The following is a 15,964-nucleotide window of genomic DNA, read 5'->3' as shown; positions in this document are numbered from 1 at the left end:
CTAACAGGTAGGCCCGTCACTGTTACCCAGCACAGCACCTAAGAGTTATTGGAGGCCCAGTGCAATCTGAGTTGCTTGACTATGGTTCCAAGGCCTAGCATAGCTTAAGCTGCTTGCTTGACCATTCCAGCATCGCAGCTTGACATCTTCCAGTTGGCAGAGACAAATAGGACTACTGAGTAACTTGCAGATGTCTCAGTTTCTGCATATCATGGCTCATAATGAGACGAAATACATAACATGTATGTTTGCAGCTGCACATAGATAACGGTGAGGGGAATAACAAGTTATCCTTGAACGTCTGGGGGTACACTTTTCCACTGCCAAGGGACATACTTTCTCACCACCTCTCCTATCACCAGATGTTCTTTTGACGACCCCACTTATCATGGTGAGAATGGAATGCAGTCAAGGGTGAGAACCCAATATAGGTCATAGAATATGTAATAATTAGTAGAAAGATAATTAGGTGAAAGCTGTGTATAGAAAGGTATAAAAAGTCACCATTTAGATAAAGGGGAGCGCTTCATCAATGCCTGATTCTGTGGAAGGTGCTGCCAGTCGGACCAAAGAGATCCACTGACTCCCTGGCAGGTCCTCTGAGGAAAAACGTTCCTATATAGAGCCTTCCGAGTGACTGTTTAGTTCTCCAGATTTAGAAAACCTTGCCCATCCTTATTGATCTGCAAATCGGGCGTACTATGTCTCACTGGTATTCACAGTGATCACTAAGCATCCAGTATCAACAAGAGTCACCTCTGTATTGCTCTTCCCCGGAGTAGTCCTTAGACAGCAAGGAAATTCTTCACTGAAAGGTAGTTCAGAGTCTGGAACTCTCCAGCCATCTTATCAGCACGTCTTATCATGACGTTGTGCTGTCATGTCACAGCGGCCCAAATCATTGCAACCGTGATTTCACTCCTCCCATTCCAAACATGCACTTATGTGGGCAGCACTGCAAAAAAGCAGATCAGAAGTCTAACAAGCTGGACCTGATTGAATCCCATACATGTCGCTGTGAGGCGTCAGGCACTGAGCACTGTGGCATGTCTGTTTTTTCTTAGCTGTCCATGTATGCGTCGCGTTTGGTGCAGATCCAGTTTCTCAGAGTGTGGCACCACAAGGAGCTGACGACAGCATCGATCAGATATGCGCATTTGCCATTTGCTTTGACTTCAAACCTGCAATGCAAGCACCACTGAGCCGTGAGTCACGCCTCTGCATATTACATAGCACAGCAGATTAAGGCAAGCAGCAACAGGGCCCTAATTACGCTGCACTCCACTGCTCTTCCCCATGCTGACGCCCCACGGCATCTGTGCCCAGCATTCCCTGGCTATTTCTTTTACGACCAAATTCAGTTCATTGTATGATGCCCTCCTATGTTCAGCAGACAGCACTGGGGTTAGCACTGGTACTTCCCTAATGCAGGCAAAACTTCAGGCCGGATGGGGCTCGGACCAAAGGCAGGATGTCTGCAGCCCATCACACTATTCGATCTGCGTGTACCTTCTGTTGCCCCCAACCCCTGGTTGACCTGTTTATTTAGACTGTAAGCTCTTTGGGGCAAGGACAGTCTCTCACTGTGTGTCTGCCTGGCACAATGGGCCCTGATCTCAGCTGGAGACCCTGGCTGTTTCCATAATGCCAACATCAGTAATAATAATAATAATAATAAATTTACCTTGGGCTGTGTCTGTTACACAGGGGACCTCAGCCAGTAACGTTGCTACAACAGTGCAAACAGACATACAGAAGACCAAACGTCCCCTCAAAGCCAGCTCCATTAAACAGTGCAGCCCCTCCCCCTCAACTCCCTGACAGCGCCGAGTAGGAGTTCCAAAATACTATGTTCGGTCTGTTTAATGCCAGAGAAAGATTATCAGTGGTTTTGTCTTCCAACCAATCTTAGACTGGCCCAGGTTCAATGTTTGCTTGAGTCACATGTGTCCCAACACCTAGAAAGAAAGAAGACTCACAGTTTGTTGAATTCTGCACCGTTCACCCATCTCCAGGGCTGGCCTTCTTCCCGCCGCAGGCCGATCCAGTGCTCAGACAGGCCTTTATAGCGCAGCATGAAAGCCTTTTTATAAAAGAAAAGGGAAGACGTTATTTCTCCACTGCCCAGGCTTGTTCTAACAGGTATTTCATTCTCTCTCTTGTCAGGGACTTGGACAAGCAGGAGTCCCAAATGTGGGTAGCAAAGCCTATCTAGTTAAGACTAGGGGGTCAAACGCTTCGTTGCTTTTGTAAGTTGAACCAGGGGGCTCCTGGCATCCCTCCATTCTGCCCCACAAGCTCCCTGCGTGCCTTCCTCCCATCCTCTTATTAGATGGGAAAGTAACTTGTTAAGAAGTACAGGCTGAAGCTTGAATCTTTTTTTCTTTTACCTGTAACCCTGTTTCCAAATGCTTTTACATGAATCTCTGTCTCAAGCTCTGTTAAAAAAGAAAATTCAATATGGTTTTATTATAGACACATTTAAATGCCCTGTGCTATGGAGAGTATTGAACTGAGATGAAAGCAGTGAATGGAGGTGCCCTGCTTCCCCGGAGGAGCGGATCGGTGAACACTGCAGGTGCCCAGAAAGTGCAACAAATTGGGGGGTATAAGTTACTAGGGAACAAAGTTAAGAGGTAAAAGGTGGGGCTCATGGACCCAAGAGTGGAGTGTTTGGGGCTGGCAGAGTTGGGAGACTTTTCCCTGGTGGGCACAGATAAGGCTCTCTCAAGTGGTAAGCAGGTGATAGTGATTCACCTTGGACACAGTGGGTGACCTGCTAAAGTGTCATACCTTCCTCATGGCAGGGGCTCTATGTGTCCTCCATTTCCTCCAAATCACCATTTCCCCTTCCACCCCAACCCTATGTAGTTAAGATTATGTTAATTTCACAAACTTTTAACTATCTGAACAGCAGTCCTTGCTGGGGGACTCGCACTCTGAACCTGATATGTGGCTGATCCTCCACGAGAAAAGCCGAATGCATTTAATTGTTAAAATGTAGATGGGAAAAAAAAAATCAAATTTAAAAATGCATTTCTTAAGATTTCTGCAGTCTGATGAAGCCCCGCCTTTTTTTTAAAGGCACATTGCCTGGTTAGAGAGCTGTGCATTCATTTTCCCTGCCAGGCCAAGGTGCCCGACCCTGACTGCTGGAAATGTAGTTGACTCACTGAAACTCTGCAAAATTCATCTACCCCTGGAAAAGCCACTTTCCTCAAGGAATAGGGGAAAATTGCAGACATGGAAAAAAGAACCGATTGCATGGTTTTGGGGGGCTCTTTATTTATTGATGCATTTGACACGTTCTCCACATTCACAGCTTTCATTTAAAGCAAGCTTAAGCTACGCATCCTGCAACTTGTTCCACATAGTGCGTCATTGAAGTTCATGGACCCCTACACAGAACCCTCTTGATGTGAATGGGGCTCCATGTGAGTGCAAAGAATCATAGAATATTAGGATTGGATGGGACCTCAGGAGCTCATCTAGTCCAACCTCCTACTCAAAGCCGAGCTAAACCCAACCAAATCATCCCAGCCAGGGCTTTGTCAAGCCAGGCCTTAAAGACCTCTAAGGATGGAGATTCCACCACCTCCCTAGGTAACCCATTCCAGTGCTCACTACCCTCCCAGTGAAAAAGTATTTTGTAATATCCTCCCGCATTGCAACTTGAGACCATTGCTCCTTGTTCTGTCATCTGCCACCACTGAGAACAGCCTATCTCCTTCCTCTTTGGAACCCCACTTCAGGTAGTTGAAGGCTGCTATCAAATCCCCCTCACACTTCTCTTCTGCAAACTAAATAAGCCCAGTTCCCGCAGCCTTTCCTAATAAGTCATGTGCTCCAGTTCCCTAATATTTTTGTTACCCTCTGCTGGACTCTCTCCAATTTGTCCACATCCTTCCTGTAGTGGGGGGATGAAAACTGGACACAGTACTCCAAATGTGGCCTCACCAGTGCCGAATAGAGGGGAATAATCACTTCCCTCAGCCTGCTGGCAGTGCTCCTATTAATGCAGCCCAATATGCTGTTGTGTCAGCCTGGGCTGAACAACTTGTTGGATCATGCGTCTATGTCTGTATCTCTTCCCTTTCGTGGAGATACACCCATTCCAACCTAAACCAATTCCCATTAACCCAAACTTAGAGAAAACTACATATGCTTTAGCTGAACTCGCCCCCTTTTCCAAACTTAATTATCTTTGTTCCACTCTAACTAGAAACATTTAAAAATGTGAGCCTTAAAGGTAACTTGCAGAGCATTTTTTTAACATGGGTTTGGAGAGGCTAAAGGACAATTAAAAGAATTGGGGGTGGAGGGGACAGAAAAATATTTTGGCGCTTTTTTAAAGCCAAGAATATTGTGTCTGATCTTTTTATGGTTTTGCTGGAGAAGGGCCTCGAGGATGTATACTGGGAGCTCTAATACTGTAACTAAAGAGGCCAAATGTTTTAACAAAGGCTTGCTTTCTCCAAAGTGTTTGTTTGTTATTAGAGGCATAAGTGTGTGCAGACACATTAAAAGCCTTTCTTTCTCAATTCCTCAGCTTTCACTCTTGTGATGCAATAATCTCATTAGTCCTCCAGTCACAACTGAGTCTTCTAGGCTAAGAAAGTCCAAATTTTCCAGGAAAATATCTGTTCCCTCCCTTTTGCCCACCTCTACTTCTATTTTTCAGGTCATTCTTAACACAGCCTGTTCTTTTTCCTCCCCTACTTTTTTCAGCTAGAACAAGAAAATAAAATACAAATAGCTAAGGCGAACAAAACTTCAAATTAAATGTTCAAGTCATTGAAGTGATGAATGTAACATACTGCTAATATTAGATTTGCCCACATATTAGACCATGAGCCTTAGATTATTTAAATTCCCTGACTTGACTACATTTAAATGAATAAATGTAACGGGGCATTAACGTAGTTCCTCTTCTGGCAAGCATCTTTGGTTGAAATACTCAAGCTGACTAGGAGATGCAGCTGCAAGCTTCTGTGAAATATCAAAGGGAGTTTCAAAGCTTATTAGAAGACAGATGCCTGGTCTACACTAGAAAATGAGGTCAGTTGAACTACATTGGTCAGGGGTGTGAAAAATCCACACTCTGGAATGTTGTAGTTAAGCAGACCTAAGTCCCTGTGTAGACAGAACTGGGTCGATGGGAGAATTCTTCCATCAACCTAGCCACCACCCCTTAGGGAGGTGGATTACTTCCTATGCCAATGGAAGAATCCTTCCTGTTCATGAAGGTATTGTCTACTCTGAAGTGCTGAAGCATTTAAGTGCAGAGAAGCCCTCAGCCTCACAAGTCTCAGTTGTTACTTATTCAGGGCTGGAGTTCAATTAACAAACATTCACTCAGTCCAGCCTTGAGGTTAAGACACTGGACCAAGACTCAAGAGTTCTCTGTTTAATTCTCAGCTCTATCACAGCCTCCTTAGGCAAGTCACTGCATCTTCCCAGGCCTCAGTTCCCCACCTGTAACATGGGGGGAAAGGATACTGACCTCCTTCGTAAAGTACTTTGAGATCTACTGATGAAAAGCAGTAGATTCACAGATTCCAGAGCCAGAAAGGACCATTGTGATCATCTAGTCTGACCTCCTGTGTAACCCAGGCCAGAGAGCATCCCCTAAATAAGAGCTAGGTATTATTACTCCTAGTGATCATTAGAGCTGGGCAAATAACTGATTTTTGGTTTGCTGGCTGGGCAAAAAAAACCCCAAAACAGTTCACGTCAAACACAAAAGTTCTGAAATATTTTGCAGACTCAAAAACTCTGTTTTGGACCAAAATAAATGCTCTCGCCATCCCAATATGTTTGGTTTCCAGCCATTTTTAAAGGGCAAGATTCACTAAACGGGAGGAGGTAGTGATGAAGGGTGTCTCCCTTATAACTTTTAGCCGCGTGTTTAGGAGACAGCCAAGATGTGGGAAACTGAGGCTCAAGTGCCCCCTCTGCCTGGTGTGGAAAAGGGAAACAAATTCAAATCCTATCTCCCAGGAGGAGGCCCTAAGAACCACACTGTGGGATACTCTCGGTGTGTGGGTACCTCTCATTCTCTCCTATTGAAGCTGTTCCACTTCGTAGAAATAAATATTCACTGGAGCAGGGGCATGTGAATCTGGGCCTCCTAGCCCCTATGTAAGTGCCTTAACCACTGGGCTATGGGGTATTCCAGGGCAGGTATCCCTCATTCTCTCCTGTTGAAGCTGTTCCATGTTGTATAGGATACCTGAATGGTCACTAGGGCAGACAGCAAGTGAGACTGACTCTATAGCCTGGTGGTTAGGGCACCCATCTGGGAAAAGACCAAAGTTCTGATCCCTGCTACATGCTCATTTTGTAGTCTGAAGGGGTCTCACCTTTTCCTGCATGGTGTCGATCACAGCTAGGGAGGCACCGAAGGAAGAGCAATTGCTCTGGCTGACGGCCCAATTTCCTTCAGCCTCTGAGAAATAGTAACATTTCCCGAGGTATCCGATCCAGCCTTCAGGGCACAAAGGGACAGCAGGGGTGCCCTGATGAGCAAAATGAAGTTTCACTGAAGGAAAAGACAGAAAGTAACAGACACAGGGTGACTGAGAGACGCATCTGTTCCTGTGCAATTATATGCATCAGTAAGAATTTCAGACACACACTTTCCCTCAGAGATTAACTCTATCCCTCATGTGCCCAGCACTCAGATCTCTATATTTGATTCAGTATATAAAAAAGGAAGAGACTTTATTTTTAATAAGAAAAAACAATCTGACTGAAAATCACAGAATAAAAACCTAAGATCAGCCACACTGGGTCAAACCAATGATCCATCTAGCTCAGTATCCTGTCTTCCAAAAGCAGCCAGCGCCTGCTGCTTCAGGAGTGAACAGACAGTGGTGTACTGAGGGTCTCCGGAGCCCGGGGGCCAAGCCTACTTTTGTGCCCCACCGGGCCTCATACCCCCCACACAGCAGGAGGGGTCCCAACGCCACCCCCCAGCTGCACTGGGGGGGGGTTGGTACCTGTAGGGGAGGCAGGGTGTGAGGCACAGGGGGTTCAAATGCAGCCCAGCAGCCAGGTGTCGGTTTGGATGAGGCAGCCTCACTCCCACCTCCCCCTGGCCTAGGGAGAGGGCCTGGGCTAGTCCTTAACGATGCATGGAGGGGGGAGGCACTGAGGGGTGGCCCTCAGAGCCTCCTGCGTCCCCTGCCTCCCACTTACTGCGAAGGGCTGGCCCAGCACCCCCGCACAGGCCGGCACCCAGGCGCCTGGCCCCCCGATTGGTACACCACTGTGAACAGAACAGGCCAATTATCAAGTGATCCATCCCTTGTCGTCCAGTTTCAGTTTCTCGCATTCAGATGTTTAGGGACACTTAGAGTATGTGGCTGTGTCCCTCACCATCTTGGCTAGCAGCCAATGATGGACCTATCCTCCATGAAGTTACCTAGCTCTTTTTTGAACCCTGTTATAGTTTTGGCCTTCTCAACATCCCCTGACAATGAGTCCCACAGGTTGACTGCGTGTTGCGTGAAGACATACTTCATTTTGTTTGTTTTAAACCTGCTTCTTATTAGTTATAATGTTACCCCTAGTTCTTGTGTCATATGAAAGGGTAAATGACAATTCTCCTATTAACTTTTTCCACAACATTCAGGATTTTATAGACCTCGGTCATATTGCCCACATAGTCATCTCTTTTTTAAGTTGAACAGCCCCAGTCTTTTTCTCTCTCCTTGTATGGAAGCTGTTCCATACCCCTAATCTTTTTTGTCACCATTCTCTGCATCTTTTCCAATTCTAATATATCTTTGAGTTGAGGTGACCAGAACTGCACGCAATACTCAAGGTGTGGGTACACCACAGATTCATGTAGTGGCATTATGATATTTTCGGTCTTATTATTGATCCCTACCATAATGGTCCCTAACATTTTATTAGCTTTTCTGACTGCCTTTGCACATTGAGAGGATGTTTTCAGAGAACTATCCATGCAGACTCCAAGATCTCTTTCTTGAGTTGTAACAGCTAATTTAGACTCCATCATTTTGTACGTATAATTAGGATTATTTTTTCTAATGTGCCTTACTTTGCACCTTGTCACCATATAGTGTATTCTAAAAAACCCCAAACCTAGTTAAAGTTTGCACTGACTAGCTCTGAGAAAGATTCTAACTCATTCCACCTCTCCTTTAGAGGCCTCTTTATCCAATACTGAATCAGATAAAAGATAGCCAACTATATAAATGAAAGATCTGAATGAAGCTTTAATTTTTTCGGGGGGCGGGGGGGGGGAAGGCCATGGGACTGGTGCCCATGAATAATGCCCCAGAGATGGTTTGAAGGGCTTATGAGGCCCTTACGTAAAGGGGAATTGGAGCAAGTGGCTTGTATAAATCCACCCTGGCCTAACTCTCTGAGGTAGGAAGAGAGAAAAATGTGTGATTGCAGCAACTCCTGGGCTGAATGGAAAACAGAACGGTGTAGGGAGCACTGAACTCTCACCTGACAAAGTCACGATGGTGACGACAGCAATGGTCAAGAGAATACTGAGGACTTCACGTGTAAAATATTTCCAGAGCTTGGCCAAATGCTGATCACCTGAAAGAGAGAAAGCTATTGGTCCTTCTGGAGGAGGTGAATGTAAGGACACAGAATCAAGAATATCAGCATTTCAGCTGCCAGATAGGGCATTTAATGAAATGGCTCCTGTTATTCTCTCCCTTTTGCTCATTGTTCCGGTCCAGACTTTCCTGGAGCTGTGACCCAGAGTATCCCAGGGCTTACTAGCTCTCCACTAACAGAGGGGAACGTGCCTCATTCCGCAATCTGCCTTATGCCCGGCCTGTGCCCCCTGCCCAGGGGATCAGACTCTCTCAGAAGCTGAGTCCACAAACCTAGTGGCCCTACCTGCTCTGAGACAAGCCATGGGGGGAGGGGAAGGAAGTGTTGGAAATTTGATTCCCTTAGCAGAAGAAGCAGAATACATTTGGTATTAGTGTCTCTAAAGAGCTGAGAAATTGCTACAAGATGGAACATGTGCCCCCTCCATATTATGGAGACTGCAGCCATTACACTCTGATAGACAGACAAGGTTTATTTACACCTATACTGCATTTGAAGGCATTTACACAATAGACCAGAAACACCAGTGCCAAATACAAAGGTAAAATAACCTCTCGGATGTGCACTTGAGATTCCCTTGTTTATGCATGTCAGGATTGCATCAGCTCTTTCGGCCATAACATCACACTGGGAGCTCATGTTCAGCTGACTATCTACCATGACCCCCAAATCGTTTTCAGAGTTACTGCTTCCCAGGATAGAGCTCCTCATCTTGCAAGTATGGCCTGCATTCTTTGTTCCCGGATGTACACACCGACGTTAAGCTGTGTCCAAACACATGCTGTTTGCTTGTGCCAGTTTACCAAGCGATCCAGATCTCTCTGAAGAAAGAGGACAGGTCACTGATTCAAAGAGATCAAGATCATTTGGTTAACATGGGGAACGAATATTTAATAGTGGGCTCTTCAATCTCACAGCAAAAGGTAGAACGTGATCCAAGGGCTGGATGTTGAAGCTAGACAAATTCAGACTGGAAATAAGGTGTACATTTTTAACAGTGAGTAATTAACCACTGGAATAATTGACCAAAGGTCGTGATGGCTTCTCCATCTCTGGCTATTTATAAGGGAAGATTGGATGTTTTTTTTCTAAAAGATCTGCTCTAGAAATCATTTTGGGGAAGTTCTCCAGCCTGTGCTATACAAGAGGTCAGATTATATGATCACAATGGTCTCTTTTGGCCTTAGAATCATCAACCTGTAGATTCCTGTATGTGCATATAATGCTTTCTCTTTCCCTAGCACCATCAACACAAGGTATGTAAGTTGCTCTATAAATAGCCATTTATTAAAGGGAGCTGTCAGTTTAAAAATCACCATTTGTCCGAAAAAATTTCTAGACATACTAGCACTCTAAGACAGACCCAATCAAGATGCTTGTAAGTGAAAGACACACACCTCACAATAGGGGCTGGCTGGCTCACCTAGAGGTATGGATACAAACCCATGTTCCACTATAGCGCGTTCCCAAGCCTGCCAACTTTGCTGTTGATGTCACTGAAACTCATGTAACCAGGCTTGTGTTCAGACAATCTGACAAAGCTATCCCACGATTGCTGGGGTCTGCATGTTCCTGCCCATCTGTCTCCCCACTTCTCACTCTCCTATGAGCCGGAAGCAACCTGCTGGCTCCAATACAGTCGCTCTCCATTTAACTCTTCGTTTCCACATGGACAGCTTGGTTTTAAAACACAGCTACGCCCAGTTTGTTAAAAAAGCAGAGAAGATGCTATCATCCAGCGTGTCACAGGATGGACAGAGACATTCTCCTACAATACACCACGAACCAAGCCCTAGAACAGTGTCATCTACCCAGACTCTAAGATCCCTGGGATGCGCTTCCAAAAGCCGCAGTGCCTGAGATGTGTCAGTGCATCCCTAGTATGGATGCAGCTGCCGGGATATAGGGCAGGTATGAGGTGTGCACACCCATGCAGGTGTGCTTACAGGTGAGTTGGAAAGAACAGGCTTGCATGTCCGAGTACACAGACCATACCCTAAGTGAAACAAATTCCTCTTTTGTATGTGCAGATGAATTCTGGGTTTGCAATGGATTGGGTGGATTAACCGCACCCACTTTAGTATTTGGCCCTAAAGATGGAAAGGAGAGGGCACAAGGGCCAAATCACCATGGTATGATATATGCGCTCTCCTGGAAATGCACGTGAACCTACTTAATAGCCCACAAAATTCCCATGTCTGTGCACAGAGTTGCGGATACAAAATGTGGTAACACCACATAGGAGATGTTTTTTGGGTGATCAGATACCCAAATGCAAATGCAAATGCTACCTCCCCCTTGGAAAATGCAACCGCAGTATTTAAATAAGGTTATGGCTTACCTGTGTTATGATTAGTATAGACAGAGGAAAAAAGCAGGTTATAACCATGCTGTTCTAATCCTGGCAGACACCTAGGTTAAGGTTAAAACATGGTTTTCCTGTCCCCTGTCAAGAAGAGTTTTGTTATAACACAGAAGAGCCATAACCATGTTTCAGATCCATGTCTAAACAAGGTTATTCTTCCAGTGTAAATAGGACTTAAATTTTTCTCTCCCTCCAGCCTGTATCTGAGCAGTGAGGTTCTGGTTACCTGGTTTTCCTTGCTTCTCTTGATCTCCATTGTGATTAAGATGTTCCTCAGAAAAATTCTCCAGCTTTCTTCTCTGAGTGAGACAGATGGTCTATGAACACCGCTCTGCTCAGCTCACTCTCAGGCTGAAACTATGTTTAGAAGAGTAACCTCAGTCATATGAAGACCTGAAATCCAAAGATTTAAGACTCAGGACATTTGGATTTTGTCATTCATTGCCACACTGATCAAAGCAAACATCCAGGGCTAAACATACAGTGGCAAGTCTTACATTGCTTTGGCACCTTCAATCTAAAAATATCTGAGAAACATTGATGCACACTATGTACAACGATTTCTGCACCCAATCAGTGAATGCAGACACGCCGGGGCAGCTGTTTAATGGAACATAGCTACAGAAAAGTTTAAGACAGGATTTTTCTCGAGTGCCTATGTCCATAAGAAACCACAGGGTGAATATGAAGGACACAGAAAATAATTTACTGTGTTTAAATTTGGCCTGGATTAGGGCTGCAACCAGAATTTTCCTGAGGGTGACCTATGGGTGCCGATTCCATTGGGGGGGGGGGTTCCTCTGGAACAGAACATGTGATGAGGGTAGGGCAGAGGGTGAGTGAGACCCCATCAACCTTGGGCTCGTCCCAGCCTGGGGTTCCCACCGTGAATCCTGGGCTCCTCATGCTAGATCAGTGGCCTCTATCGTTCCAGCAGCTCCGCAGTGCAGACTTGGACGCCCTTGCTACTGTGGAGAAAGCTCAACACCCGGCCTTGCTCGGCAACTCCATGTTGTACCAGGGCAGCTGCGAGCAGGGCCCAGAGCACACCATTGTGCACACAACATCTGTGCCACAGAGCCACCCAGCCAGAGGAGGGACCGGAGGCTGCGGGAGCAAAGGAGAGTTGTTCTTTGCAGCAACCTCTGGCCTGTGGGGTTTGATCCCCAGCAAGCCGTGAGCAGGCTTTGTTGTGCCCTGGATGCTATTTTAACAATATCTTGGGAAGGTCATATCTTGCATGTAACCCAGCGCTCTCCCTCTCACAGCTCCCAGACTGTTTTGACAGCACCCTGGCTACTTGCCAGCTACCATGATTAGAGCCAAGACAGCAAACTAATGTCACAGCTGCCATCTATGAAACACTCTGTGTTAGTGCAACTTGACCCACTATTTTACAAGGGGAAGGCTTTGTCCACATTCAACACTGCACAATCCAAATGATTACAATTCAGTTAAACCCACTCTGCTTTAAACCATTGTGTTTTAAAGTGAACCAGTTGCCCACAAAGGACCTGCACCCCTTTAATTGATGGCTGGTCCATGCCTGAGACTCCCAGGCTACAGTCATACAAATAATTAGAGCTGGTCAAAAACTTACCGACCAAAGAGTTTTCCATCAGATAATGTTGATCTGATGAGATCAAAATGTGCTGCAGGAACGTGTCAACTTCAACAAAACTTTGTTTAGAAAAAAGAAATCAAAGTGATTCTTTTGGGCAAGGTCAGGTTTGTTTCAATTTTTCATTTTGAAAGGATTTTTTTGTTTCAAAATGTGAGATTCTAATATAAGTTATAATATAAAGTTGAAATGGAAATATTCCTATTTTATCAAAACATTTTGACTGACAGGAAATTTTGATTGTCAGCCTTTTGTCCCATTTTGTAATGAAAACACATTTTGAAACGGTGGAATTTCTAGTTTCTGCATGCTAGAACCCTAGGTAACCCATTCCAGTGCTTCACCACCCTCCTAGTGAAAAAGATTTTCCTAATATACAACCTAGACCTCCCCCACTGCACCTTGAGGCCATTGCTCCTTGTTCTGTCGTCTGCCACCACTGAGAACAGCCTAGCTCCATCCTTCCTGGAACCCTCTTTCCAATAGCCAAAGGCTATCGAATGCCCTGTCATTCTTCTCTTCTGCAGACTAAATAAGACCAGTTCCCTCAGTATCTTCTCAAAAGTAATGTGGTCCAGCCCCTTAATTCTGTTCCCCGCTCCCCAAACACACACGCCAGAGCCACCTGCTGCCTACCCCACGGGGGGTGCCTGGTGCAGCAGAAGGAAGGAGGATTCTGACCACCCCACTGTGTTGTGGGGAGCTCTGCATTTCTGCAGGCTTCATGAGACCCTTCCATAGACACAGCAGGGTCCTGGCCCCAGCTGCCTGATCCTGAGCCTGAGCAGCCCAGGTTATGGCTCAGAGACCCCCCAACCTGGGCTCCCTTCCCCTGGCTACAGCCCTCTCACCTGGGACACAGCTCTCACAAGGCGGCTGGGAGAAGAGACGCTGGACTTCTGCTGGCTGACAGGGGAGCCAGCCTAAGACCTCACATGTGAGCAGGAAAGGAGGGGAGGGGGTGGAGCTAGCTCTCCACCAGTCAGGGTCTGAGCCAGGGCTTAATCTGTAAATGCAACCCTTTGCTAGACAGAGTCAGCAGCAGCAAGAGCCGAGTTCTATAGCTAGAACTTCCTGTAAATGAGGTAAAATCACCACAGAGGCAAAAACCACAACTGTTATCTGGGGAATCACGCTCTATCTCCCAGGTGCTCCAGAAAGGCAATACTTCCCCTCTCGCCAGCACAGAGTCTGAGTGTAGAACGTGAACCTTTTAATAAAAGGAAGAAAGTAACACTGCACTGGTTTGGGAAAACAGTACAAACAGAATTCACAAACACAATGAGCAGAACCCACCCCAGAGTACATGGGGCATGTCCATCACCTCTCCCTTCTCACGCTCCCCTGCTTTACCAACCATTGTAGTTGCACTGTCCACTTCTTGGTCATGGGTCTTAACCAGCCCCCTCTGCTGGTCATCTGTAAGTCTCTCAACTCCTTTAGCAACTTCAGTTTCAAGAACATAGGAAAATGTTCTGCTGATAGAGAATCATTGACCTTCTTTTTAACAAAACAAAAGAAACCAGGAAGAATAATTAATTCTACCTTTTAACAGGGGAAGAAAATAATCAATCCAACAGTGACCTTTGATCAGGACTAGTGCAGCCTCAGCAGAAACACAACACCCCCGAAAGACTACTCTCACAGTACTCTGGCATCCAATAGCCTCTTTTGTTGCGTTCTGTTCAGATGAGAGTGAATCTTTTATCAGCACAGGCTAAGCACACTTCTGCTGCCATTTGTTCATACAGCTGGGGGGCAACATTTCATTATCCCTGCAATTAACACTAAAATGATTTGTAACCAATCCCAGTCAGACTGACCATTTCCCATCATGCACAGCACCTAGGTGTGTTTATGCAGATACAGTGCAATCATGCTGAGCACCTACCTGTACCCATGCAAATACAGAGCCTATGCAAATAAAGTGCCTCCCCTTTCGGCTGGCTGAGTACGGGAGGGCCACTCACACCCTGCTTACATCATGAAAGAGGTGCCTGGGCTCAAGCAATTCTTTTACACTCATAACGGATGCAGCAAGGTGCCAGGGCTATGAACTGCCAGGCCCCAAGGTATCAGGGCTCAACCCTCACAAGCCTGGTTTTAAGCACTGGTCTGAGTGAAGAGGGCTATGTGTAATGGGGGGGAAATACTGGCAAATTAGCTCTGTTAATCCCGTTTCCTGGAGCATGTGTAAACCCCTGGTGAGCTAGTCTGTGCGGGGTATGAATTGTTAACGCCCCGCAGAATTTTTGCTCTAGCTGCAGCATCTCATGCTTTTAGCTCTGGAAGTCCCCGATTTATTCCTGGCTTGCCTGTTTGTCACATGTGCTTCTCAAATGCCCTGCATTTCAGTCTCCAGATCCCTTCCATTGCACAGAGATTAGGTTAGGTATCCCCTGCACTTTTATGGCTGGAAACCGACCCCTGCAACGTGGGCTCACAGCCTTGCGCTTTCAGAGAGAGATGCTCACACTTGAACAGTCCTGCAGCGCTGCAGGTTTCCTGCGTGAGCATGTGCGCACCCCTCCTCTTGGGAAATGCATTCCCAGTGGGGTCTGGTGAGAGGTACAGCGAGGTGGGATGATGCCCAAGGACAGACCTGAATCTCACTAAGACGTGGATTATAAAGCTCTTGGGGCAGGGACCTAATTTTTTTCCTCTGGCTTGGTATAGTGCTTGCAATGAGTCCTGTTAAAGTGAGACACTAGAACTGGTTGAAAATTTTCCAGCAGAACAGTTTTCCATTGGAAAAATCATAGAATCATAGATGTGGGGCTGAAAAGGGCCTCAAGAGGTCATCAAATCCAGCCCCCCGCACTGAGGCAGGACCAAATAATCCTAGACCTACTACTGTGAGGGGGGGAGGTGCATTGCTCCATTTGGGGTACAAATCTCCCTCAGATGGCCTCACTGAAGGGAGCTCACGGTGTGCAGCAGGGGTCCTGGAGGCTTAGAGCTTCAATTCAAGGAGGCGGTAAAGCCGAGGGGCTTACCCTAGTGACAGAGTAAGACCCTAAGGGGTTCTGGCACCCTGAAGCGGTCCTTCCCAGGACTCTTTCAGAGCACTGAGCCTGTGGATCCATGACAACCCAGACATACCTCAATAACCATCATCATTAGCATGTAGTGCTCTTCTTCTGTAGATCTCAGTGCTTTCCCAAAGGCAAGAATTTACCAGTATTCTCGAGGTGGAGGGGGAAATGGAGATGGAACCACGAAAAGGTAGGACTGGAAAGGAACTTGATAGATCATCTAGCCCAGTCCCTTGCACTGAAGCAGGACTAAGTATTGTCTAGTCCAACGGTTCCAAACCATGGTGGGCAGGACCACCTTGGCGGGGGCGGGGGGCACCAAAGATTAGAGGGGGTCCA

At 46.3% G+C, this 15,964-nt stretch overlaps 1 protein-coding gene across 1 annotated transcript; it reads right to left on the bottom strand.

The window, feature by feature from the left end:
* Positions 1 to 462: 462 nt before the first annotated feature.
* Positions 463 to 15,716, bottom strand: LOC137155687 (C-type lectin domain family 2 member B-like). Its single transcript, XM_067552033.1, has 6 exons — positions 15,693 to 15,716; positions 11,196 to 11,286; positions 8,485 to 8,580; positions 6,363 to 6,541; positions 1,980 to 2,083; positions 463 to 1,181 (listed from the first exon to the last, which is right to left on the bottom strand). Exons 1-6 carry the CDS (start codon positions 15,714 to 15,716, stop codon positions 1,061 to 1,063), a joined length of 615 nt encoding a protein of 204 aa, XP_067408134.1. The 3' UTR covers positions 463 to 1,060.
* Between the last annotated feature and the right edge of the window lie 248 nt (positions 15,717 to 15,964).

This window comes from Emydura macquarii, unplaced genomic scaffold (genome assembly GCF_026122565.2).
Source record: "Emydura macquarii macquarii isolate MOO-44397 ecotype Brisbane River unplaced genomic scaffold, CSIRO-AGI_Emac_v2 contig_1375, whole genome shotgun sequence".
In the NCBI taxonomy this organism is placed as follows: domain Eukaryota; kingdom Metazoa; phylum Chordata; order Testudines; family Chelidae; genus Emydura; species Emydura macquarii.
This window is presented reverse-complemented; position numbering and strand designations above follow the sequence as displayed.